The sequence below is a fragment of the Aphelocoma coerulescens genome, chromosome 4 (genome assembly GCF_041296385.1).
Source record: "Aphelocoma coerulescens isolate FSJ_1873_10779 chromosome 4, UR_Acoe_1.0, whole genome shotgun sequence".
NCBI classification, from domain to species: Eukaryota; Metazoa; Chordata; class Aves; order Passeriformes; family Corvidae; genus Aphelocoma; species Aphelocoma coerulescens.
Window position 1 is genome coordinate 4,446,417 of NC_091017.1, and position 24,679 is coordinate 4,471,095.

General features: G+C 40.1%; 2 protein-coding genes across 4 annotated transcripts in view; one reads left to right on the top strand and one right to left on the bottom strand.

The window, feature by feature from the left end:
- The window catches only part of PDE5A (phosphodiesterase 5A), a 106,166-nt gene extending 88,453 nt beyond the window's left edge, over positions 1–17,713 (bottom strand). The window contains exon 1 of one of the 2 annotated variants that reach the window (XM_069012569.1): positions 17,642–17,713. The gene's annotated coding sequence lies outside the window, so the exon portion shown is untranslated. Of the gene's footprint in view, positions 1–15,427; positions 15,510–17,641 lie in introns of those variants that run through there. The other variant, XM_069012568.1, reaches the window with a different exon arrangement.
- Positions 1–24,679, top strand: part of RPL7L1 (ribosomal protein L7 like 1) — a 142,789-nt gene that overhangs the window by 96,379 nt on the left and 21,731 nt on the right. The window contains exons 1-2 of one of the 2 annotated variants that reach the window (XM_069012575.1): positions 15,716–15,762; positions 17,373–17,478. In XM_069012575.1, the coding sequence (XP_068868676.1) occupies positions 17,456–17,478 (23 nt within the window). In that variant the 5' untranslated portion in view covers positions 15,716–15,762; positions 17,373–17,455. Of the gene's footprint in view, positions 1–15,696; positions 15,763–17,372; positions 17,479–24,679 lie in introns of those variants that run through there. The other variant, XM_069012574.1, reaches the window with a different exon arrangement.

Genomic DNA, 24,679 nt, shown 5'->3' on the forward strand with positions numbered 1-24,679 from the left:
GTAGAAATGTGGGAATGAGTTCTGCATATGGCACCCCACGTAGCGAGAACAAATGTCCTTTGTTTTCATTTTAATAATGAATTTTCAAGGCATCTATGCTAAATGATTTTGTTCTGACAGTAGTGTTTAGTGCTCAATTTCATTGCTGTCTGTAGGAAAGTGCATTATTATGTGTTTAGTGGTCACTTAAGGCTCACTTAAAGTTTTTATTACAGTATGCTTATTAATAGTGCACAGCTTATTTCTGGAGAGGTTCCGTTCCGCTATTTGTGTTTAACTAATGTTTAAAAAAAAAAGTGAAATTTTGAAGATGTTGGTAATATCTCTGAATATTTATGTTGGAAGGGATTTCAGGAAGTGATTTAGTCCCATTCCTCTGCTCCAGGCAGGCTAATGTCGACATTAGAACAGGATGCTCGTGGCCTTTTGCAGTCATATTCTTGGTGTCTGACTCAAAGTTTTCCAGCCTGTCCAGTGCCTCTCTGTAGGAGCCCCAGGGAAATGTGCTCAGTGCAGCCACTCAGTTCAGCTCCCGGGCAGCCTTGAAAAGGCTTTGGGACCAGTGCTGGGTCCCAGGTGCTGTGACCAGTGATTGTGCATCTGCCAGTGTGTGCCTGAAAGCCTTTTTCAGCACACTTGGCTTTCCTGCATTGAGCCGGTGCTTTAAGGCAAAGGAAAGTAAATGTTCTGTGTGGTTCCGTAGGGAGAACAAACACTGTGGGATATAATTCCATAAATTATCACGAGGGGCAGATATAGGAAGATATTTTGGCAGTCAAAACCAATAATGAACTTGCTTTCTATTCACTTGATCTAGGTTTTTTTTTGCTCCTACTTCATCTGTCATTAATATGATGTCTCTTCCCTGTATAGTTAGACTTGTATCAATCCCTCTGGCTGGCAGGAGAATCCTGATTTTCAAGAATACCAAAGTAAATACAACCTGTATCTTCATCTCTCATATTTTTTTACTTCAGAACTACTCACTGACTTTCCAGACTTGGAGAAAATGTAGGTTATCCCGCCCAGTGGGTTTCTCTGGTTTTGCCAAGCTGGAGATGTAAACAATTAGAAGAGAATGCAGGAAAATGGGATCATATGAGAAGTCTGTAAGAAAAGTTCCCTTCACTGGGGAATGTCCCATGATAACTGGGACCCTGAGAATCTCTCCTGCCCGGTGGTCAGGAGGAAACGATGAAATACTCCAAGTCGCAAGAATACGTGATAGCACAATGGCCACTGTGGTGCAGCTACGAACCTGCACAGGGGAGGACTAGCCTGGGTAATTTAAAAGATGTTTTTACCCTCAGGCTAGATTCTAATTTTGGCTAGGCTGGGGTAAATCAGGCATAACTTTACTGACATCAAAAGCCCTGCTCAACATGATCTAGCTTCATCTCTTAAAACTGAGGTCAAATCCATTAACTTTTCTAGGCAAGTTCTGCCCAAAATGAATGGGTGGAGCAAGGTCAAGCCTATGATTTTATTATTTTCGCTTGGGCCCTTGCACAATTTGGTATTCACATCTGGCTTTGTCTTTCAAAGGGCATTTTTTTTTTGCATCTGAACTGTCAGTTGTCTGGCCACAACTATTCAGCTGCCCAGTTTTGGATGGGGTGGGTTTGGGGTAGGCCAGCTTGAGAAATATAGATGCTAAGGGGTATGTAGTAATTTTAGGATGCTGTAAGAAAGCTTTATTGGATTCTAGGGATCAAGGTTCAGGCTATTATAAAAATGGAGCTCACTTTTAGCCTGTATCAATTTTCTTCTTGCACTTTAATTTAAAGTTAGTGAGCCATATGCAGAGCAGAGATGAGAGTCTCAAAGTAAATGCCTGTGACCTTATTTTGAATTATCTATAACATTTTTCATTGTGATAAAATGTAAGCATCGGGCAACTGCTGAGGTGCAGGTCCCAGTTCAGGTGTTTGTGCTTAGCTGCATGTCATTCTTTAGCTGGAAACTTATACTGTGATTTCACATTGCTTTAGAAGCAGGGAATTGCTTTAGCAACATGCTACGTTAGACATTTCTAGGAAATCGAAAATTAGCTGCGGTTGCAGTTGCTAGTATGGGTGTTTGGTGCATTCCCATGCAATGCCATGGGAAGGGGCTGATCTGTAGGAGGGAGTAAACTTAAAAATACCCTCCTGAAACTATGCACACCCCAGGAGTCAAGGTGGGCTGTATTAAACATTCTCAGCCACCAGGTGGCAATGAGCTGTGGCGCTGCAGCCGGGGACACGGGAGGACCATCCCCTGCAGTACCTGGGAATTGCATGTGAGAAGCCATATTCCTGTGGAGCACACGCCTTAGGGCTTCTGATGCGTCTCAGCACGCTGGCAGTGACTGCAGTTTTTTCATTCCAGTTGGTGTGAATCAGTTTCCATTCCCTTGGTTGTCTTTTGTCATTTGCCACTTAGCAGTGTCACGTTTTAACACTCTCTGTGTCCTTTGGGAAGCAACCATGTTCTGTTATTTCAGAACATGAGCCCGATAATCTACTGAAGTGGTGATGGATGTTTTAAAGAAAATGGCAATTATCATGTGCAGTTATGCTGAGCTTGAAATCTCCTCGAGCCAGTGTATACTGTTACCAGCAATAAGACATAAGAGCATGTGGGGCACTGTGCTCACCCAGCAAAAAGCTGGTGATAATTTGAGTTCTCAGAGAAATATTTGCTTCTGGCCTATCCTGAGGTTGTAACTTTTGCAGAGAAAAGTGGTAAAGTTATTCACTAGGATTTTTTCCTATTGAGGCAAGAAAATAACCTTCAAAGACACCAGCAGAGCTCAGCAGCACTTCTCCCAAGTTGCAGTAGGGTCAGCATTAGGAATTCCTCATTTCTGGGATGTTCTGGGAACCCTTTATCTGTTTTCAGGAAAGCATTCCTCTGTAGGTGTCACACTTCAACTGAGCACTTTCATTAGCAGTGGAATACAACTTCAACAGCACTCGGGGCTTCTCAGGCATGTCCTTACATCTGAAAAGAAACTGCTTCTGAAGCAGCCCCATGTCATGTTCTTCACTTTGAGATCCTGACGGGGCAATCTGAGCCAGCAGAATTGACAAATGTTTCTGCAGGAGGTCTAGTGTTTGGTAGTATGTGCTGCAAATGCCTCCGACAAAAATGATACTAGAAAGGAAGTTGCTGTAGCAAAGCCAAACACCACAGACACAAAGCAGTGATGTTGTAGACACTCATGCCAGTTTAATTTCTTCTGTGTCTAGTATGGTATCAGTTTTTAGTTACATGGCAGTCCTGCAGTTTTCTCCCATTTTCCGCTTATTTTTTTGTGCAGCCAAAGTATATCCTGCTAAAGCTTTGACTAAAACACCTTGAGATAATGACACTTGAGCATAATTTCTATATGCCCAGATTTAGCTCCAATCATCATTTTGTAAGTACCTGCAATAACAATATACTACTTTTGGTAAAGTGGTGTATCTAAAGAGGTAAAGATGAGAAAACCCCATACAAAGTTCAGAGAGGGCAGGGAATTAAAAAGCCAGGAAAAGACATGGTAACAGTGGAAAGTTTGAATTTCATGTAACACGCAGCAGTCTCAGCGTGCACGTTGCCTGGCCAAGATAAACCACACAATAAGTTACTGTACAAACAGAGAATCATGAAGTGTATGATCCTTTAATCTTGAGGTGGCATCAGTGTAGTTCTGTTCTAATTACCTTGTTATGGATAGAAGAGGCTAGTGTGGTTCCTATTCCTGAAGAGGCTTGGTGGCTTCTAATTGTTGGAAAATAGGTAAAGACAGTTCTACGGTTTCACAGGCATGCTTAAAATCCAGCTGTCAGGCATATTTCTATTTAGCAATGGTTTGGAAGGTGTTTGAGGGGAGCAGCAGTTTAATGGAGCATCTGGATCTCATTGCAGACTTGCCTTTTGTTTTTGTGTTTCTTAATTTATTATTACGCTTTCCAGCTGGGCTCATAGAGGCACAAAGGAGACAAGACATGGCCCCAGGTCACAAAGCAAATTTGTATTTCAGCTAAAACTTGAAAGTTTTCTTTTGCCTTTTACTTAAAATATTAAATGTAAGAGCTTCCAATACTACTTGATGGTATTTTTACTTGACTCTTGAAGCTTAACTGGTGATTAATGTATTAACATTCCTTGTCTCAAAAACAATTTTTTAAAGATATTATAGAAGGCTTTATTTTTTTTTTTTTAGCTTTGTTTTGGTCCACTGATGCTGTTTTGTAGGAATAGTTGCTATCTATTTTTTTATTCAGGAGCATGTCAGGAGTGTGTTTGTGATTTCATGACTCCTGGAGCTCTCTGTAAAATGTGCTGCATGTTATGGGTAATCGATACTTGATTCTTAATATGGATAAAGAAATAGCAGAACATGGCAGCTATTGACTGCATTATGTTGTTTATCCTGGTTATGTGTCTTCCTGCTGGCTGTTCATCCTCTCAGTATCCATTTTCCAGTTATTTCTGACAAACTTTTGCTTTGGGAAAAAAAAAGCAAAGAGCTGCAGTCACATCCACGTTCTGATCATTGCCTGCTGTATTCCTCCCTCACAGGACCCAAGTTTGTTGTCCTCCCACTCTGTTAAACTGTGCCAAAATACAGGATGTAATTGAGAAATAATGTATTAGTCCTCCTGTAAGGAAATAAGGAAATCCAAAAGGAAATTCCACCTGTAAGTCTCTTCAATTCTGCTAAGGCACACTGTATATTTGGTTGTCTGCTTGGAGAGGAAAACTGAAGCTCCACTGCTTAGTTAAAAGTGTGTGTAACCTTGGCTGTGCTGGCTGTTTACTACTTAGGTAAATTCTTGCCATTTCTGATATCTGTCCTTGGAACTGCTGTGTAATGCAGCCGAATCATTTCCATGGGCGTGAAGTGGAAAGACAAGAAATTTATCCCAAGGTTTAACCTGAATGAGATACACAGTTTTACAAGAGATTAAAGAGGGCTCTTGAGACAGTAAATAGAAATACACCCAGAAGCAGCCATTTGGGTGTCAGATCCTTAGATTTATATTCATGCTCACAGATCTAATTACTGCTGGTGAACTGGAAATATCTATATCGGCTCCACTCTTCCCTAACGTGCTGCTGATCACAGCTGTATAAAGCCAGTGAGTGAAAAATCAGAAAGTGCTCGTCAAACCTCAAACACTGGTCCTATTTCTTTTTGTTCATGATCCCTGCAGAAAAAGTCTGGGTTGATTCCAATTACTTTTTATCACATCAATGAAATGGGGTAATTTCTCTGTGTTTTGCAAATTACAGCAGCCACATGGATGTTTTATCAGAGGAGCTGTTCTTCCAGCTAGGACCATTGGAATACTTTCTGCATCCTTTCCTCCTGCCTCACCCTTGAACTGCTCTGTGCTCAAGTAGTGTGGAGGTAAAGCTAAAAACCTACAGGAGCAGAAGGGAGACTCCTGAGAGCTGTGGATTTTGTCCACTGAATTGGTGACAAACCCTGAAAGATGGACAGGATCTATTCGTAACAGTGATCCATAACCTGTGGTTCTCATATATGCAGCTGCAAGTAGGATGGTTCCTTCTCAAATCCCTGCATTTATTCCTGCAGCTCTAAGTATTGCAGTATAATGCCTTGTCCCTGTACATCTTTGCTCTGTTGACTAAAATTCTCATGCCCTCAACACAGATCCAGACATTCCTCACTCACCTGGCAATACTTAGAGCATTGTCAGGATTTGAAACTCTCCACATCATTTGGCAACCATCAGTAAATGCATAAGTTCTCTCTTTGGAGAACTCCTTGAACGCTGTTGGAATGGATGTGAGCAATTCTGGCTGTGTCAGCCAAGAAGGCAGCAGACAAATGCAGAGAGAAGAGCATGTTAACAAGTGTTGGAAAGTAGCAGGCTGCCAAATGAGAGCATGCAGAGCATAGTGCTTTAAAAAGTGCTGGGATTTGTTACTTTATTCTAATGTCCTGTGTTTTGAAGGTTTTTTTTAAGCTGTGATGGCACTGGAGACAGTAGTGGTGATGAGCTGGAGAGAAACATAGCTTGCGTGCAGTCCTCAATCTCAGAAAATTTTGAAACCTGAATCATTTTCTTCTGGGAAAACTTTTAGTGCCAGTTATGTTCCAGAAGAATTTCCGAGGCAGCCTGCCCATCCAATTTCTCTTTTTCAAGCTTATAAAATAGCAAGCTGATAGCATGCATCTATCCTTTTGACCCTGTGGAGCATAAGGCAACTGAAAAGTCATCGGGCTGCCCCTGGAAGCTGGGTTATGGATTCTGGCCAAAAGCATGGAAGCTGTAATTGGTGTGGAAGATTTTTCTTCTCTTAATCACGCCTTCATATTTGAACTCTTTCCAGTCTTCCCAAAGAACAAGTCATTAGCCACTCCTTTGGAAGCAGAAAGGCTTGAGGCAGCGTTGCTTGAGATTTGTTTGACCTTTCAGCTCTGCTTTCCTCTGAGCACTGGATTACTTCTGCTCTGTGCAATTTGGATTATGTAGGGATTCAAGCATCTGAGAGAGAGATGATAATTTTTGGGTCAAGGAATGAGACTTTTGGGGAACCTCTCTCTATTGGCTGGTGTGTTTTTCAGGAAGTTTGGTGTTATCAGAGTAGTTGCTGGATCTACTTGCATGAAAACCTGAGGGGTTTGAATAGGATGTGAGAGTCTGAAAATTCCTTCTGCTAAGGACAGGTCTTACCCTGTGATGTGTTGAAGGCCTGTTCACAGCAGAAAATATTTAAGAAAAAAATCAGTATGCAAAAGGAAAGAGTTAAATTATAAAAAAAATTAAAGAAATGGGTTATAATTATCTGATTTGACTGTCCAAAAGAAAGAGAACACTGCTTTCTCCAGGCCCCAAAAGAATTTGCAGGACTGACCCCTGAGAGAAGCTGACCCAATATGCATGGAAACGAGATTCCTGAAGGAGTTGCCTCTGCCAGAAGAGCTGCTGCAGATATGTTCCTCTTAAATGAAATAACACAATTTCTGTTGGAATTAAATCTGACTAAAATCACTAATGCTATGGAAAATACTTCAAAACCTACACTATGCTGTTCTGGATGCAGTTGCTCCAAAATACCCTGAAGAACCAAATGCTGCAACTTAAAGCTAACAATACAAATTCAATAGGTATATAACATCTTCCAGTGTATGGAAACAAAGTCAGGACAGCTGATTCAATTCACAGAAAATATGGAATTTTCTTAGTATCCTTCAGTGATTGGTTGTCTTACTGATGGTAGGATTTGTTTGATAATATCCAAATGTAAATACCATTTGTACCATGTAACCCTGGGTTACTGTGATTCCCACCCTCCCCCTGGCTGGGGGAATTTGGGTTTGATCTTGAGTAACTGAAACAGAAGTACCAAAGTACAGTAAATCCAACATAATACTTTCTTACCCCAAAATACACATTCCAAAACACTGGAAGAACACGGCATTTTTTTCTGAATTATTTACTCAAAACCCAGATGAAAAATAATACAGTTCAGGAAGCTCATGTGTGATTAAAGGAATGTACTGTGCATACATCTTAATATGCAACATACATATAGTTCCAATTGTATTTGTGCATGGAGTCAGAGGAGAAGAGATTTCTAAAGGCAAAGCAGGAGTTACTCCCAGAAATCGAGAGGGAGGCCGTCTAAAAAGTAACTTTACTGGGACTTTATTTCTACTTTGCATACAAGGCTGTAGTATGTTGGAATTTCATATGCATTCATGCAATATTTGTCTTTTAAGCATGACTGACATGCTGAGAAAAAGGTTTAATATGGAGTTGGAGCCTGAAAGAGCCACCCAGAACTTAGGGATCCAAGTCCATGGTGTATACTCTGTCCTGGAGCCAGGATAACGTAGGTGAGGAGAGTGAGGCTTGAGCAGCAACCCCGGTTGTTAGGGGGGTGCTTTGGTGACAAAGTGACACTGTCCCTCCTGGAGCTGCCAGGCTGCGCTGATGTCACTTACCCTGAATGTGCTGCTCTTCTCTACTTTTTAATCAATTTGAAGGGGTCACTGGCAATGCCCACATCTGTGTAGCTGTTGGGGTGCATGACTTCTATTGAATTGTCTGTCTCCAGCTTGCATTATCAGGTTGCTTTTCTTTCAGGGGCCTGCATAAGAGAACAGGCCTCAGCCCAGTGCCAATTACAAGAGCAAAGAAAAGCCTTTTTGTTTGGGTTTGCCTTTGATGTGTGTGGAGAGGAAGCGTGCAAACCACACTGCTGGGTTAGCTGACCTCTCCGCGGTGAATTCCAATTGCATTTACTTTTCAAATAGCTATAAAAAGGGAAGGACTTTCAAAGCCGTAATTCCAAATTGTTTCCAGCACAAACCCCAAACAGCTGCACTTTGTGCTGGGAAATGCCTTGAAGGCTGAAGGAGGAATCCTTCCCTCCGGGCCATGTCGATGTTTTACAGCTGTACATATGGCCTTGAGGTTAAAGTGACTTCCTTGGAGATCCCATCCATAGATGGCCAGGCAGTTTTGTGGTTATGAAGGATGACCTTGGCCTGCTGTGCCGAATGCTGCTGTGGAGGGAGGAATGTGATGATGGGCGATCTGCACATCCTCACCTTCCAGGCACGGCTTTCAGCACCCTCACCTCTCTTTGCACACACTTCCTGCATTCCTGGCCCTTCTAATGCGTACCCACAGGTCTGGCCAGCCCAGAGGGAGCTGCCCGGGGCTGGGGAGCAGCACATCCCTGCCAGGCCAAGGTGCTGAGTGCTCCCGTTAACTCTGTGGGGAAGCACGAGAGCTCTGGGCTGAGATTGTGCTGACACCAGGGCCTTGTTTCTGGTCATTCAAGTAGTGTTCGTTTTGTGTACCTTGGACTTTCTCAAGCAGCTCTGAAAGCCCCAACTCCGACGTCTGCTTTACAATTATCTGACAACTAATTTAATAAAAGCTCTGCAATTAACAGGCTGAATTTGTGCAGCTCGTGCTCTTCAGGGCCTCATCTGAAGGCTTTGCAGTTCTTAATGAGCAGAACTTTGCAGATGCTGCATTGATCTACTAAGCTCTGCTCTAATATTGTTTTAAAGTAATTACCCTCACCATGTTGTTTCTGCTTTGCTATTTCTAAACTATGCAAATTCAGGAAGCTGCCTCTTGCACATGATTATAAATTGCTGGCTGGGGTGAGGTATCTAACAGGCAGCTAAAATATAATAAAATATTAAATGCATTTTCATGTTGTGCATGTTCTGTTTAGGTATTATTCACCAGGGACTCTGAATTTGCTTCACAATAATAAACATGAAGGGAAAAAATTCTTTTCTCAGTAATGAGCAGATATGGCAGAAGGGTTTTGGCATATAGTTATTCCCTTAAAGAACTATGCCTGAAAGAGGGATGAAGAAAAACTCAATAAAATATTGAGATCTGACCTATTGCTGATTACATTAGAAAAGCACAGGAGAAAGTCATGGCAGGAATGTAATAGGAGGGAAAAGGAAAGTAGGGTGCCAAGTGTATCCCTTAAAAATTAAAATTTTCTAACTTGTTATTAAGGAGAACAGCAGGTTTTATTAGTGGCATATAAACAACATTGAAACCTGGAAGTGACAATTAACAGCAGCCCACGTCTTGTTAAGTCCATGATAGAAGGTTATAATTCATATGCCATCTGGACATGGAAATTTTGTTGAAGGCTGCTCTCAACATGAGCTCATCACTTGGTGCAAAATATTCTTCTGCAGGAACATGTCTCAAAGAACAGCAAGAGAACTGAGGGGCAACAATTTTCAGGATAAGAATCAATAAATTCTGTGAAGGAAGGAAATTACTTTATTTTCACCTTTGACTTACTGATATTATTCTGGATTCAAAAGTTTCACTTAGATCCTGAAGTCTGAGTGCTCTCTTGTTTCTTCCTGACTGGGACTGGTGATCTGTTTAAACTGTGCCGTGTGCCACAGACAAAAGTCCTGCCAATGACTTTACCTACAAAACTTATTCTGAATACCTGCCAGGAAACTGAAAATGGAAGAAAAAAACTAAAAATTACAGATAGCTTGATGGAATCTACCAGCTCATCTGACACACAGGGAAAGATGGGAAAACTTGTTATATTTAGGCTAGCGAAATAGAAGACAGGTGATGTGTCATACATACATATTACATAACTGAAGGTAAATGCTAGTGAGAAGAGATTATTTAACTGATAACATTGGCACACCAAAAAAATTCATGGTGACTAAAAGCCACTTTAGATTTTAAGTAGGAGAGGCCATTAATTTTTAAAGCAGGGGAAGCCCAGAGCCTTGTAGAAGTTTAGCCTCAGGAATTGTCTGAAGGAAATCAGTTTAATTTCGCTTTTAACACAGAGAGAATGCATATGAACATGGCAGCAGCAATTAAACTTTCAAGAGGGCTTCCAAGCAAAACTGAAGTCACAGATGATGAGCTCAGTTTGTTAAACACAGCACATTACTTACAGAAATGTTAAGATAAGTCATGGACCCAAAGTAATCCAATGTCAATTATTTGAGCATTCTGTTATTAAACCCAGATTTTCTGATAGCTGTGGCTGTCTCCACATTGTTTTGAAGTGTTTGACCTTGAATAATATTTGCTGCACTAAATGGCCACGGCCACTATCACACACAACATATTTTGGATTTGTGGAAAGATGAGCTCACTAAGAGCACACAGAACCCACAGCCTGATCCACAGACAGTGACTGATGTCAGCCCAGACAAACAATCTGATTTTCATATATCCTGAAAATGCTCCCTTATGCTTATATGTACATTCTGAGATGTTTTTGACAAAGTAAGTCATCAGTTTTCCTGCTCTCACCAGTCATCTTTACCGTGGCAATTCCCAAAGATGTGTTCTCAGCTGAGATACACACCATTAGTCATGTTGTTGATTCAGCCTGGCCTATGTCTCCTATCAGTTTCTTTCTTGTGTATCCTTTTCTTTGAAATATTGCTGATCCAGCCCTGTATTAATTCTGTGGACATAGAATATATTTCATACTAACATACACATTTGCTTGTTTTGCTAAAGACCCTCAGGAATAATCTTTACCTTTTAAAAAATGCTGCATTAAAATTGTAGTTGCCACTGAAAACACTGGGACTCTCCTAACAGACCATTCAGTTATACGACATTACAATACTACAGGATCCTCCCCTTAACCTGGAAATTATGTAAAAAAACCCAGTTCAAGATGAGACTCACTACTGCACCAGATGCATAGTGTTGTTTTTAGAATAAAAAACTCTTAAAATCAGAGCTGAGGACCTCAAAGTCAGTGAAACCACTCTTGAAGATTTAGTCATTGCATATGTTTGGACATTTTTAGGCTTATGAGTATTGTGAGAATCACAACTTTAGTTGTGCCTAAATGCAAACCTTACAGAAATATTCCTTACAAACTTGAAGTCATGAGGCAAATTGATTTGGGGTTGGGAAGACATAATTCTGTGTGGGATTCTGTTTGGTTTTCTTTTTAAAAACAGTGTCATTTCAGAAACAAATTTTTCTCTTTAAGCTGTCAAGAAAGTGGCAAAATTTATTAAAAATACTATGCTGGTAAAAATACTGTTCTAATATTTTACTCCTCCTTATTTTTCTGTTATATTCTGTTTTCTATAAAGCACCGTCTGCACAAAGAAATTCAGCTGCAGAAACCATTGTTTGAAGGGGGAATCTAGAGACTTTCTGACAAATTGCAAATAGCTAACGTGAAAAAGTACTCCCTGGTATCTTCTCCTGAATGAAAAAGAACACGTTTCTTCTGACATGTGTTCTTGCTATCTGCTGATCTTAGCATTTAAGAATGTTTCAGAATAGGACAGGACTGTATTAAGGCAACTTGGATGAGTAAATCCTCTTGTGGCTCTTTAGGAAGTTATAATCTGCAAAAGGAGTTCACTTGCAAGGAATCTCTTCTACTTAGAAGGCAAACAGGGAGAATTAAAACCCCCTATTGTACACAGCTTGCTATCTGATTTTTCCCCTCATGTGTAGCCAGATTTTTCTGGGGGAAAAACTTTAATGATTATTGCTTTTTTTCCATAGCAGAGCAAGAATTTTTTGAACAGATGCTGCCTGATTCTGTTCTGTGCAATTGGACTGGCGGCTCTCGGAGTACTTGTTCAGGGCTGCCAAGTTATGAAATGTTTGAGGTACAAGCAGAGTGTGAATAAAGCTTTTATTGCTCTGAACAAGACATCTCGGCTCAAAATTCCCTTGCTTACATTTGCGTGGATATTAATGACCTGTTAGTTAAATGTGGATATAAAAATGTCAGATGGACTAAAATGGATCAAATCATTTTTCTTCTTAGTTTTGCCTTTTAAATGTTTTATGGTTACTATGACTGGGCTTCCCTCCTCATGTTTTGTGTTTACTGGCTGTTACATGGTCACCTTTTAAAATACAAATACAGCCACAAATCAGAGGCTGCTTTTATTGTCCTTTATATCAACAGAGTTGTTGTTTCTGCTTTCTAGATGAGGGAGAAGTTTCTAAATGGGGAGAGTGAAGAACTCCTTATATTCTCCTTTATATTTGAGATGATATCTCTGAAAAATAGCAGGTTTCTCAGGGTCTAAAATCTTTCAGATATGCTAGGAGAAGCTTCAATTAATCCTCTTAAAGTCTGTCTCAAGTTTTTAAATACTACAGTTGTTGTATTTTCAAATTCTAGATTTTACCTTTATGTTTGCCAGTCTTTCATTTTTCTAAAGAAAGTTTTATCATTTAATCGGATAATGATTAAAAAATTAGTTATATGACCAGTTTTTAAATTTTCTTCTATTCTTTTTCTCTTACCTCAATGTGGTTTTGTAAGTGAAGACAAATAGGAAAGGCAAATATGGAAGCATTTTGTGTTTCAGAAAAGAAAATTGATGTGTTTAAATACATTGAAAGAGAAAATGAAATTTCACTATTTTATATAAAATGACTGTATCATTTTCAACCAGACCTGGCTACTGATACTTATTCATGATATTACATAAGTAATTACACAGCATTTCAGGAATGATAACTAATGCTAGAACTTGAGCAGTAAATTCAAAGGTTGCTCCCTTTCTGGTGCTGCAGCACAAATCTGATCTGGACAAGATTCTAGGCAGTAATGCTGAGCAAGGAAAGTCTTACAACAGCATCGTATTTTGCTCTTCTCGTCACTATGGATTCCAAAGGCTGTAAAATTCTCCCGTGTTCTGATCCTTCTCATAATATTGTTGTGTGATACTCTAATGGTGCAAGAGTTGTGTCAGCACCCTGTGAGCCAACATCTGGAAACCATTAATGCTTCATGGAGCACAGGACGGCACAGACACAACTGATGCATCTGGGAAGAGCAAAACCTCTCTGTTGTGCCCTGGTAGGGTGAGTGGCTGCCAGGGGAAGGCTGGGAATCTCTCAGGATCCTTCAGACAGACTTCTGGCATATATATATACAATGGCTGAACCTATAGTATGACCAGGAACCTAAATGCTCCTAAATGTGAAAATGCTTCTAAATGTGAAAAAACCTCATGTGAAAAGGATGTGGAATATTGCTCTCAAGGTTTGTGTTTAGTTACAGTCTGTTAGTGACAGTTCAGTGTGTAAAACGTGACAGCTACATCTGTGTAGATAAATTTTCCATCTGAAACAGATCTGAACCCAGATATTTGGAACCTAATTGCATATCTTTTGTCTGATTTGTTCATGTGCACAGTGGCACACGGCAGCAATAACAGGTAGGATATCTTGTTACATGTGACATGAATGATACAGGAGCATTTTTCCGTGCTGACATGATTCACCTGCTCAAACTTAAAGAGGTCACTTAGCAGGGCAACCTTATTCTTCATCTCTCCTTTATTCTCTTGTAGTGGTACCTTCAGTTCATTATTCAGCTCCAGTTCAAGCCCGAATATTTTAAATGCACATCTTGTGGGACAATTTATGCGAGACCAGTTGTGTCTGATTATTACATATTTTCCACAGAACCTAGGAAAGCTCACTCTAAAAGTCAAGAAGAACTGTAGCTTTTCATTACTACTTTTTCTGGAAACTTTCTTTGTTTTATTCATATTGTAACTGGCAACTCTTATCAAGCTCCCTTGACTTTCATGGTTCTGCTAAGAGCTGGGACTGTTCAGGTTGGAGAAAAGTGCAGAAGACACAAGTAGAAGTGATGCTGTCTTTTTGTTTTATTTTTTTTTCCAGAATGCCTGCAGCTATGATTTTCCAGTCAGTGAAGATTTTTGCCCCAAAGGAATGAAGAGTAGGCAGATGCTCAGAGAACAAGTGATAAGGATCTAGGAAGATATTAAGACCTGCAGCTCATGACAAACTAAAATCTTTTGCAAACAGAATTACAATTAGCTGCTTAGCTGTGTTCTGATGGGATTTCTGAGGACTCAGAGAATTCATGGTGGTTCAGAAAGAGAACTTTAACTTTGCCTAATATGCCTCGTGTTCTGTCAGCTATGCAGAGGCAATGGAAAACATTTGTCAAAACAGATGGCAGGTTTAGCCCCCTGCCACTGAATGCAAATGGGAAGTTCAAGGTCCAGTTACTGTTTGTTGAGCCAAGAAACATTTGGAAACTTAGTTTAGCATTGAATAGACCCCAAAGAATACACTGTTACAATTCCAGGACTCCGTGGCTATGGCCAAACTCAGAATGCTGTGAACAGTCGTTTCACAGCTTATGCTTCCAGCCAGGACGAAGAACTGCTGAGGTGCACAAAACCTGAGATGGAGCAGCTAACATGGTTTTCAGGATTTTTGAGAAGACATCTGCAACAGCTGCTTCAGCCCAGCAGAACGTTTCTTTGCACAGTGCTTCCTGATAATCTATTATGCCACTCAGTTGCTTTTCATACACTAAAATAAATACTATCTTAAAAGCAATCATGTGCATAAAATATACAAGGGGACTAAATGTGAAAATCTCCGTTTTTCCTATTAAATCATACTGGCATGTTACACTGAAGTAAGTTTCACAGAATCCCTAGGTAAATTGTGGAAACTATGATCTGTGTAGCTGAAAGGTTTCAATTGCTGGTGGCATAACTACTAAAAGCAAAACAAAGTCACCGAAATGTTTTACATGCATCCAGTGAAAGAGATGCTGGGATAATTTGTGCTGATTAATAATGAAAAAGATTCTTGCTATGATTTAATGTTAAATGAGCAGCGGTTACCTGCCTGAATTTGGAATGAGAACATAGAGAAAGCTCCTAGGAAGTGTTTGTGATAGTGATCAGTGCTTTACACAGACCCTAATGAAGATCCTAGCTATTCAATCATATAATAGATTAGAAGGCTAGTTTTTTCCTGTGGAATGGGTACTCACTGCAGTACAGTAAGTGCAAGGTTAAACTGCACTATGTCTGTCTCTACCTTTGCATCCCTTGCCCGTACATCAGGAATTAAGCATCGAAGACCAGAAGTGTAGCACTGTCGAAAACACAACTGACCTCTCAGTCTTGCACAAGTCTTGACAAGTGCCTGTCACCAGGTTCAGAGTGTTTCTTCCCGGTTGAGTCTTGCTGAGCTCCCTTCTTCCTTCTGCACACTGCAGAAAATGTACAGCCATAATTTAAAGTCAGGAGCAAGGGCTAAAAGATAACTTTTGTGGCTGATAATTGTCAGACTACCCATATTTGTTCTCCACAGCCTCACATTAATGACTTCCTAAGGATTAGTTAAGGCTACCTGACCTATTTTTCTTTTTTTTTCCTTCTAGAATTTCATGAACCTACGGGATGGATGTCATGAGTGAATGCCAAGGTGCTGCTAACTGTATCTTAAGGTAAGCTGTTAAACACCAGGTGTTATTACTATTTTTGTTTATTTGGACTTGTAAAAAAACATTGATTTGCATTACACACTGAGTAACTTGCCAGTGAGTATGAAATGATGGCAGGAACCTAATTTCTATACCAGTAGTTTCAGACTGGACCTAAAGACCAAATTAAATAACTAAAATCCAGTTAATCTTATAAAGATGTTCAATTCTTCCTCTTCAAAACCCTTGTGATCTTTATGCAACAAATTTGGCCAATATGTCACCATTGCTTCCCACAAAGCAGAACTGGGAAATCTGTGAAAAAAAGCTGTTAAGTGTTCCCTTAGGATTTAGGCACTGATGATCAATGCAACAGCAGCAGGCAGATGTTAACACACCTCAGTTGGCAGAAAGATTCAATTGTTAGAAGACTGTGTGTTCCAAATAACTGTGGCAGACGTACAGTGAAGCCCCCAGAGCTGCGGGACCTAATCACTCATACTGAGGGTCTTGGATCTTCCCGACAGATAACAGCTTGCTGTAGTGGCTGTCTCCAGAGGGTGGCTGTTGTTTGGAAGCAACACTTTTCAGTGCCTCTTTTCTTGACAGTACCTGGGATTAATTTAGTCTACTGTTGTCTAAATATCCCTGTGGACAAGGATCTATCTTGAAGGAAATGGCTGCAGAGATCCAAATTGAGTGGTGAAGAATTGTGGTTGCCAAATTTGTTTACATAGATGGGTTTTTTAGCTGAGACTTTCACTGTGTGGTTTGACACTAAAAGAAGTCATTCCTGGACTGAAGTACCGGGAAACAGCATAAGGGAATAAAAATGGATGTACAGAACTAGAAAACAACTCTTTTAACTGTACCCGACATTTTAAATAGGAAAAAAAATCATTAAGTGAATTGCATTTTCCCATGTCTGAATAAGGAACAAGGTATTTTTTTTTTTTGATTTGTGAATATGTTCAGTACTGTGCAAAGAAAATAAATGCTCTTTTCCCTTAATACTTCTATAAACCTAGGTTCTTCCACTTTAATCTACCAGTGACAGTAATACAGCATTTTATTTCCTGATTTGTTGTGACTATTAAACCTATGAGCTTAGATAATTTTGTTAAAGCACAATTAAAATTTAACAACTTGCCTAGTTATCCTCCTAGTCAAATTTGTCCTCATTTGAAAGGGCTCTTTTCTAATTTTGACTTATTAAATTCCATGAGAAAGATCAAAGGTGCCCTCCTGTTCCTTATTACAGAGGATCAATGGATCAGATAATTCAAGGTTTGATAAAATATCTCAGTGAATTCAGCTGTACGCACTAATGATGATATTATTAGGCCATTTTAGAGTAAAACTCCCAATTCTTTTGTAAACAGCATCAATACATGCTTAGCAAGTACCTCTTTCCTGTGGAACATGGTTCTGTTTTTGTTTCAAATTTGAAAATGTACCACGTCATTTTCAGTTGCTAAGCCGTATGATTTACTGACTGTTCTCGATGGATTGTATTGGCATCCCATCAGGACTGCATTCTAGCCTTCCTCCCTAAAATACAGGCAGTTCTAAGAAAGCAGCACTATTCTTGTGAAAACAGCATTTATATATTTCTCTTGCCTGTTTATCCTCAGCATCATCTTACTGGGAACATGCTTAACCTGCCAAAAGCTCTTCTGAACTCTGACTGCAAACCATTCCAAAGTCCAAATTTCTCATGCAAATGCCATATGACCTCAGGTAGGTAGAGGACTCCAGGTTCTCTAAGCACGTTATCTGCAACCAACTTTACAGTTTTCTGAGCCTTTTGGCTGCTGCATATTCAAAGCACTGTTTACTTGTTGCCCTTGTCATCTAGTCAGACTACATAACTTTGATCCAGGCAGTTTGCTTTCAGTCTTACCTCGGTATTCACAACCTCATCGTGCTGAGAAGTCTTACCCAGGCGCCTTATCCTGAAAACCTGGGGCTTTTTGTTTGTTTGATTAACTCCCATGGCTTGCAAGCGATCCAGCTTTTGTTCAGCCGCTGTTCTGAAAGCTGGTGCATGGCTCTGCACGGCTTGGGCTTTCCTTAATCAACATATGGACTATAATATATTGTTTGTTTTGAGTCTGATGTCATGGGAAAAAGTGTTGCTTCAGTCAGTATGGAAACTTGCCCAGATACGTTCGAGTTGTTTCTTCCTTGACTGTAGTATCTGCTTGAAACGTTTCACTTGCCTTCTAATGGTTATTACTGCTCATCCACAGGCTGTTTCCAGTCCAAATATAGTGCTACATGATTGAAAAAATCCAAGAAGCAGTTCTCTTTTTGGCACATGTTTAACAATCCCAGCTAAATGCCTTCTGAAAGGCCATGGTCCAGTTTGTCATAGAAGGTCACAGGCTTGCTGAGGCTGTCCCTCCGGACATTTCAGCAACTTCTGTGTCTGCACAGCTACAAAAACTCTGCTGAAATCTGGAATGTTTTTCAAACCCTTTCTTCCCCTCCCTCCGAAGTTGCTGTGAGGAAGCAGTGACCGAGGGTATCCTTGTGAATGTCCTATTGACCCTCAATTTGGAATGTGCAGCCAGTTCAGGGCTGCATCGGGGTCCTGTGTTTGAGGTTTGTTTTTTGTACTGAGGGAGCCTTTTAGATGATGTTTGGAAATGACTTTAAAAGAACAGCTAAAATGATTTTATTTGCTTGTCTGCATAACTAAAGGATATTAGTCAGGGCAAACTAATGTAACTCCACTGATATTAATAGAGCTGAGTTAGAACAACTGGAGAATAAGCCCTTAAATTCTAGGGAAATAATTGTTGTGCAGGCAGAGTTTCAAAGACTCTAATGCTGTCTAATAGTGTTAGGAGTCTCTAATACCCAAGTAATTCCTAATTAGCTTTTCCTTCCCTGTCAACTCCTCTGTTATGCCATTTTTGTTGATGTCATAGTTTTGCTGTAAGAAAACAAGAACTCTGTTGGAGATAAACCTGCCCTGAGCTGTGCCTTCAGACGTGTAGTACATGCCCAGGACAAGAGGCTCAGCAGGCTCCAGGGCTTGCACACTCCTCTCAAAACACTCAGAAAATCAAAATGGAAGTGTTTCGGCTTTGTAAGTAGCAACTGGGATTTTTCTGTTACTCCTAACATAGCTGATTAGGAATGGCTTTTCCCGGGGACAAAGATACCATTCTAACTTGAGGATTGTCTCACTGCCAGATTTCAAGCTCCTCTTATAAATCACTATGGCTCTTCAGAAAACAGATGAAAAATATGAATGTTTGCAAAACCACCCTTCACTAAATTTGTTCCAAAAATGGCTGAACTATTTTCTACCAAATGTAAAAAAAAAAAAAATAAATAAAACTTACCAAGTCAAAGAAGAAGAAATTTCCACCTGGATGCTTGAAGTTTGGCTTTATAACTTTTCACACACTATGGAGTTAGGGCTTTCTCAATGCCATCTGACTAACCAGTCCAGTTTTTGTCTGCATTAGAAACTTCATTCAATAGTATGAGGAACTACGTGCATGGAGATCTTGGATTGGTTTTATCTGGATTTGGAGGATCTTCTAAAGACTATAAAACCTAAACAGTGAAAAGGGTCTAAGATCCCAGCTTTCCTCAGGCAGTACTCATCAGAGAGGGCAAGTGTGTAACTCTACCAAATTAAAGAAATACTGACAGTATTAAAATAATGCATATTCTATTATCTAAGGCACTTTGGATTTGAACTCTTTGGGGAACTAGGGTATAAAACAAATATTGGGACCTTGTGGAGGTCAGTCTGTCCTGGACACCCTTAAATTGCAATGCAGAAGATGGCAAAAATTAATTCATCTGCCAATGGACTCGAAATAAATAACTTCTTGAATGCAATTTTTCTTTTATCCAGAAGCTAGGACAGTGCTTTTTGTTACCTTTGTCTAACCTATTGCATTTCCAGGCCATCTATCAACACAGTTTCAGTTCTCCCCTTGTATAATATGACGAGAGTGAAACCAGGAGCCAGGCAGAGAATGTACAAACTATTGTGACACCTTTGCAGCATTAAATGGCTTTGGCTCAGGGAAAAGTACCTGGCCCTTGGAAAGACCTCTTGGCAGTGACAAATGTGCACGTATTCTGCTACTTTATGTCCTGAAATTTCTTCTTAGTTACTGTTCTCTATGAAAACAATGTTTTTAAAATAGGGGAGATGATATCCAGGATATTTCTGCTATTTATAATTTCCATTGTTGCAGCTCTCTGGGGATGATTAGGTCGAATGACTTCAGTGGTGTGATAGCTATTGATATAAATAACTTTCCAGAAGATTTCCTTGTGACTTCAGAACAAATTAACCAGCAAGAAAAATATTTCTGAAGGAGTTTACTTACCTAGGCATTTTCTGAAAACCACGGTTGGCACTGATCTGCAAGCAGAAGAGATAAAAGCTGATCTTTGAGTGCTTAGGTTTTTCATTTAAAGAAATCAATTATCAAATACCAAGGTCCCATTTTCAGGAGTCTCAGGCTCCTCTGTTTCACAAGCCTTTCTGACTATTGCATTTTCTGAGAAATTTAGAGAAAAGGAAGAAATGCTCACCTAGATGAAAGCAAAAATAAGCTGTATTCATCAATGATCAGAAACAGTGTATAGTTCAATGAGTTGCTAGGGAAATCTGGCCAAGGGACAGGTAATTATCCAAAACTCTCCACTTGAAGCTTACCTAAAAGTTTGCTATTGCGAAAGGTCTTTCCTTTGAGACTTCTGCTGTTTCCTGATTTCAGCCAGGAAAGGAATAGTGGAAGAAGTGCTTCCCACTCTATTTTGGTACTTCTGCTTCTGATTCCTGAAGAAGGGAGGCAGAGACATGGTGTGTGTTGAAAATAAACTGACAAAGTTCTAGTTGCTCTTTAATGTGAATCCATTTCATTCCATGTTTTGGTTGCAATTTTAAGTCATGTTTTTGTGCACTAATGCTGAGGAAGGACCAAAGGTTTCAGGTCTAACTAACCAAAGGTGAATCTGCTTATTATTCTTTCCCTTTCTGAGTTCATGCACCCAAATGCTCCAACTTTGTGTGCCAGTGCATGTGTGTGTGTACAAATACGATTGGATAACCTCCTTAGATTTCCTGTGAAAAGTGGAATTCTTAGACCTGCTTGTTAATTGATTGACAGACCTCGGATGAAGAATCTGCCCCTACAATTAAGTTATTTAATCAGAAGAGACTTCTCTAAGTTAGCAACAGAAAATGTTGAAATCTTTGAGGTGCTCTCACACTTAACAATTTTCAATTAATTGATTTAAGACTGAGGTTGCTTCCAGTCCAGAACAGGTGTACAGAGGAAATCCTATAAAGATCTGCTTGGTTTATTGAAAAGACAGATACTATATGGAAGCAAAGCATTCAAAGTTTTCTTTGAGGTAACTGCAACTCTTTCCTTTAGCAGGATGAAGTTAGCTCTATTTTATGCCAATGTAAATGCCCATCATGCAATGGCATGTCATTTGTTCCATGGAATCACAAGTGTTCCTCAGCTCAGCAGTGCTCCATGCATCTAGAAACTTCCCTCTCTGAGTGACAGCCCTGTTTTTCTTGGAGAATATTTGAGAAGTGTTACAGAGCCATCTAAAATTGGAAACCTCCAGAGAAAGAACAAATCCCTTGGTCAAGGAAATATGAATATATTTGAAATTTAGTAAAACCTCAGAGACTTGCTGAAGTCACTTAATCAGTCAGCAAGGCTTCAGAGTGGGAATAAGGCTGGCACCATGCACTCCCTGGTGCCAAGGGACTACAGTCCTTCCCTGTCATGGTAAAATTAACGTGTTGCTTAAGGTAAATGAACTGCAGTGAACCTTTCTGGGAAAAAGAAAAAAAATTAGTTGTTCTTAACTCACTTGCACAATGAAGATGTAGAGGATTGGTATGTTTTTACAGTGAAATAAGTACATTGTCATGCTGAATTGCACCCCAGCCACATTACTATAGATGGTGGTGACCAGTAACAAATGCTCTGGAAAGCGCAGGAAATGCAACTGTAGGATCACGTGCAATAATCTACCCAATGGGGAATGTTTCCCTTAATTAGAGACTGTTTAGAATTTGGAATTGTAGACTTGCTTCTTTTCAAGGCTCTTTTCTTATTTCCAGTTTAATCTAGATGAGTGCTAGCCTCAATATAAACTCTGGGAGATGCAGTCATATCTGGGGGGAAGGGGGAAGCTTCACTTTGTGAGACATTATACATGCTAAAAGATAATCCTTAGGCAAACTCATTATAATACAAGCAGCTGACAAAAGTAAGAGATATCCTATGTAATATTTCAAAAGGAGAGATTTGATCAAATCTGTTCCTGCATCTACTGCAGACTGAAAAGCTGCTTTAGTTCTGGCCTAGTTTTCTAACCAGAAGTCCCTCCCTGATGTTTCTTCAGGACCCAGACAAAGAAGCATGTGCCTAAAAAAAGAGTTTATCGGTATTAGTTTTCAGTTCTACTCATTCCACCAGCTACATGTGTAAGTGCACCATTGTTTCCTCTGTTCTTCAGTCTTCAGTTGTCTGCAAACTTTGGATGGCTTGGAGCGTTCACTGTCCATCTAAAACACGGGGCTGAGGCTATTTCAGAATTTGGTTGGTGTAACGAGCTCAGAAGCTCTGCATTTCCACCCCTCTATAACATGTATTGATATGGGTATCTTTACCAACGGAGAAGGTTCTCATGGGAATATACAATAAACAAGCATGATTATCACTTTTGTCACAAAATCCTGTAGTTTACCCACAGCTATTTTGACAGTTTCTTAGATTATTTTCTCATTGAAGTCACTGATTAATGGCAAGGATTATTATACACTGGGTTTTGTTTAATGAGTTTCTACTTAGATTTCCATCAGATGACTAAGCTCTTAACCAGATCCTCTGCCAGGAGTTGTTAAACAAAATCACTTTTGCCCATCAAATCAGGTACTGGATGAGGGTATTAATCACCTGGGGCCATCAGATGCTGCTGTGATCTAAATCTGTCCAGCAGACCTGTAAAACCATGAGGAGAGACTTGGCCAGTGGATTATGTTCCCAGTCAAGCGCCATACTTTGGCATATTTGACTAGGATTTCTCCAGTGGAATTAAAGGAGGCGTTATTCAAAGGACATACTGTCTGAAAATACCAGGGAGGAATTTTTTTGCTCCCTCTGTTATTTTTTGAGCAAGCTGATGAGCTGAGACACTACGAAGTCAGTTCTTTGCTGCAGAGAACTGGCCCTGAGGAAGCTGCCACCTGGCAGAGTGGGATGTTCCTGCCTCCTTTCCCTGTGCCTCTGCTGCTCCCTGGTGTGTGGGAGAGGTCATGGTAGAAATCCTGAATTCATGAGCCACGTTAGATTCCATTTTGCTCATGCTTGCTCTAGGTGGACTGTGATAATGGCAGGGAAAATTAATATTAACTTGCTCTCATCTCTGTCCTTGGAACGGAGAGAATTTTTTGGTCCTCGGTATGAAATTTCATACAGACTTAGAGACTTGTTCTGTGAAACCATCACAGTTACTAAAAAGAAATTTCTACTTTTCAAAGATCAAACCAGAAGTTAACAAATCTCTGCAGCCCCACTAGATCTGAATTTACTGCTTCCAAAAGATAAACATTTCTACAATCTCTATGACCTTACATGGAGTAATTCTCTGAAGCAGGAGGGCAATGGATTTGTTCAAATTAAGTTAATTTTCGACACTAAAAGCTAATCAGAAGTAAATAAGTAGAAGAAATAATTTAAAAAAAACATTTTCCACTCTAGCTCCAACAAAATTTTTCTTACTTCCATGTCCTGCCTTGTGACACAGGTTTTGATCAGAGATAACTTTCAAATAAAATAAAATAAAATAAAATAGTAATTAAAAAAAGAAACAGCAAATAATTCAATCTCCAGGAAAAATAAAAAGCTTGGAAAAGAGTTTGAATTGCAAATAGCCACCTTTGCTGATGCATTCGTGGTGCTGCCAGGCTTGAATTGCAGATGGCCCCTGTTTGAAAGCCGATTGAGTTACAGCTTCATCCACCAGCAATGGTGAGCAGGACAGGGCAGGTCTCGCTTTTCAGGGCTCTGTCCTCTGCCCTGCCTTGGCCACAGGCTGGGAGAAGCAAGGTCATCCTGAGGGAACATGGCAGGCACTGGGCACTTTGGTGTGTGGCTGTAACCGTGGGCTGGAGCTGGCACTTGGAGAGAAATCACAGCAGGGTGGTGGTGGAGAGGCCCTGTGCTGCTCTTGGAGGGTCTGGGAAGGTTGCTTCAAAAATGTCCTTGTACCAGGCTTCTCTCTGGCTAAGAAAGATCTTTTTGAAGGATAAACTGTCTTTGGCTTTGTTCTTTGTTCTTAAACCACATGTGCCCCTCTAGAAAGCCTTAGTCCTATCACTTCAGATGATGGTGAACACCAGATTTCTCCACAGCACTTGTAACATACCTGTACTGATGTGTCCTCTCCTTGCTTCCAGTAAGCAATTTTATTGTAAATTAGCATGCATATTAATTGATATCCAAGTCCTCTGTTGTGTCTTTTCTATGAGCCCTTCATGTTGTGGGGTGTGGGTTTGATTTTCAAGCTTTTTGAGGAGACCTTATTAAAGATATCACTAAGATATCACAAACGCGGCAATGGCTTCTATGCTTTGATATTTATATTGGTTCCTGACACACCTCAGCTAATGAGGTTTCCTGCATCATTTTACATCATAAATTGTTATGTAATTTAGTCTACAAAGAAAATGTGCAAAGGAACATCTGAAAGCTCTTGGGCTTTTGTGACAGACTAAAACAGCAATATAGCCACAGTAGAGGCTTTGTGCCACTCTGTGGGGATGGATGAAGAGATGAGGGTAGGAGGGAGTTCCATTACTGAGGTTTCCACAGAGCATATGAAAACCTCATCACCCTGTGGAGAAATGCAGGCTCTGGGCATTTCTGATGGT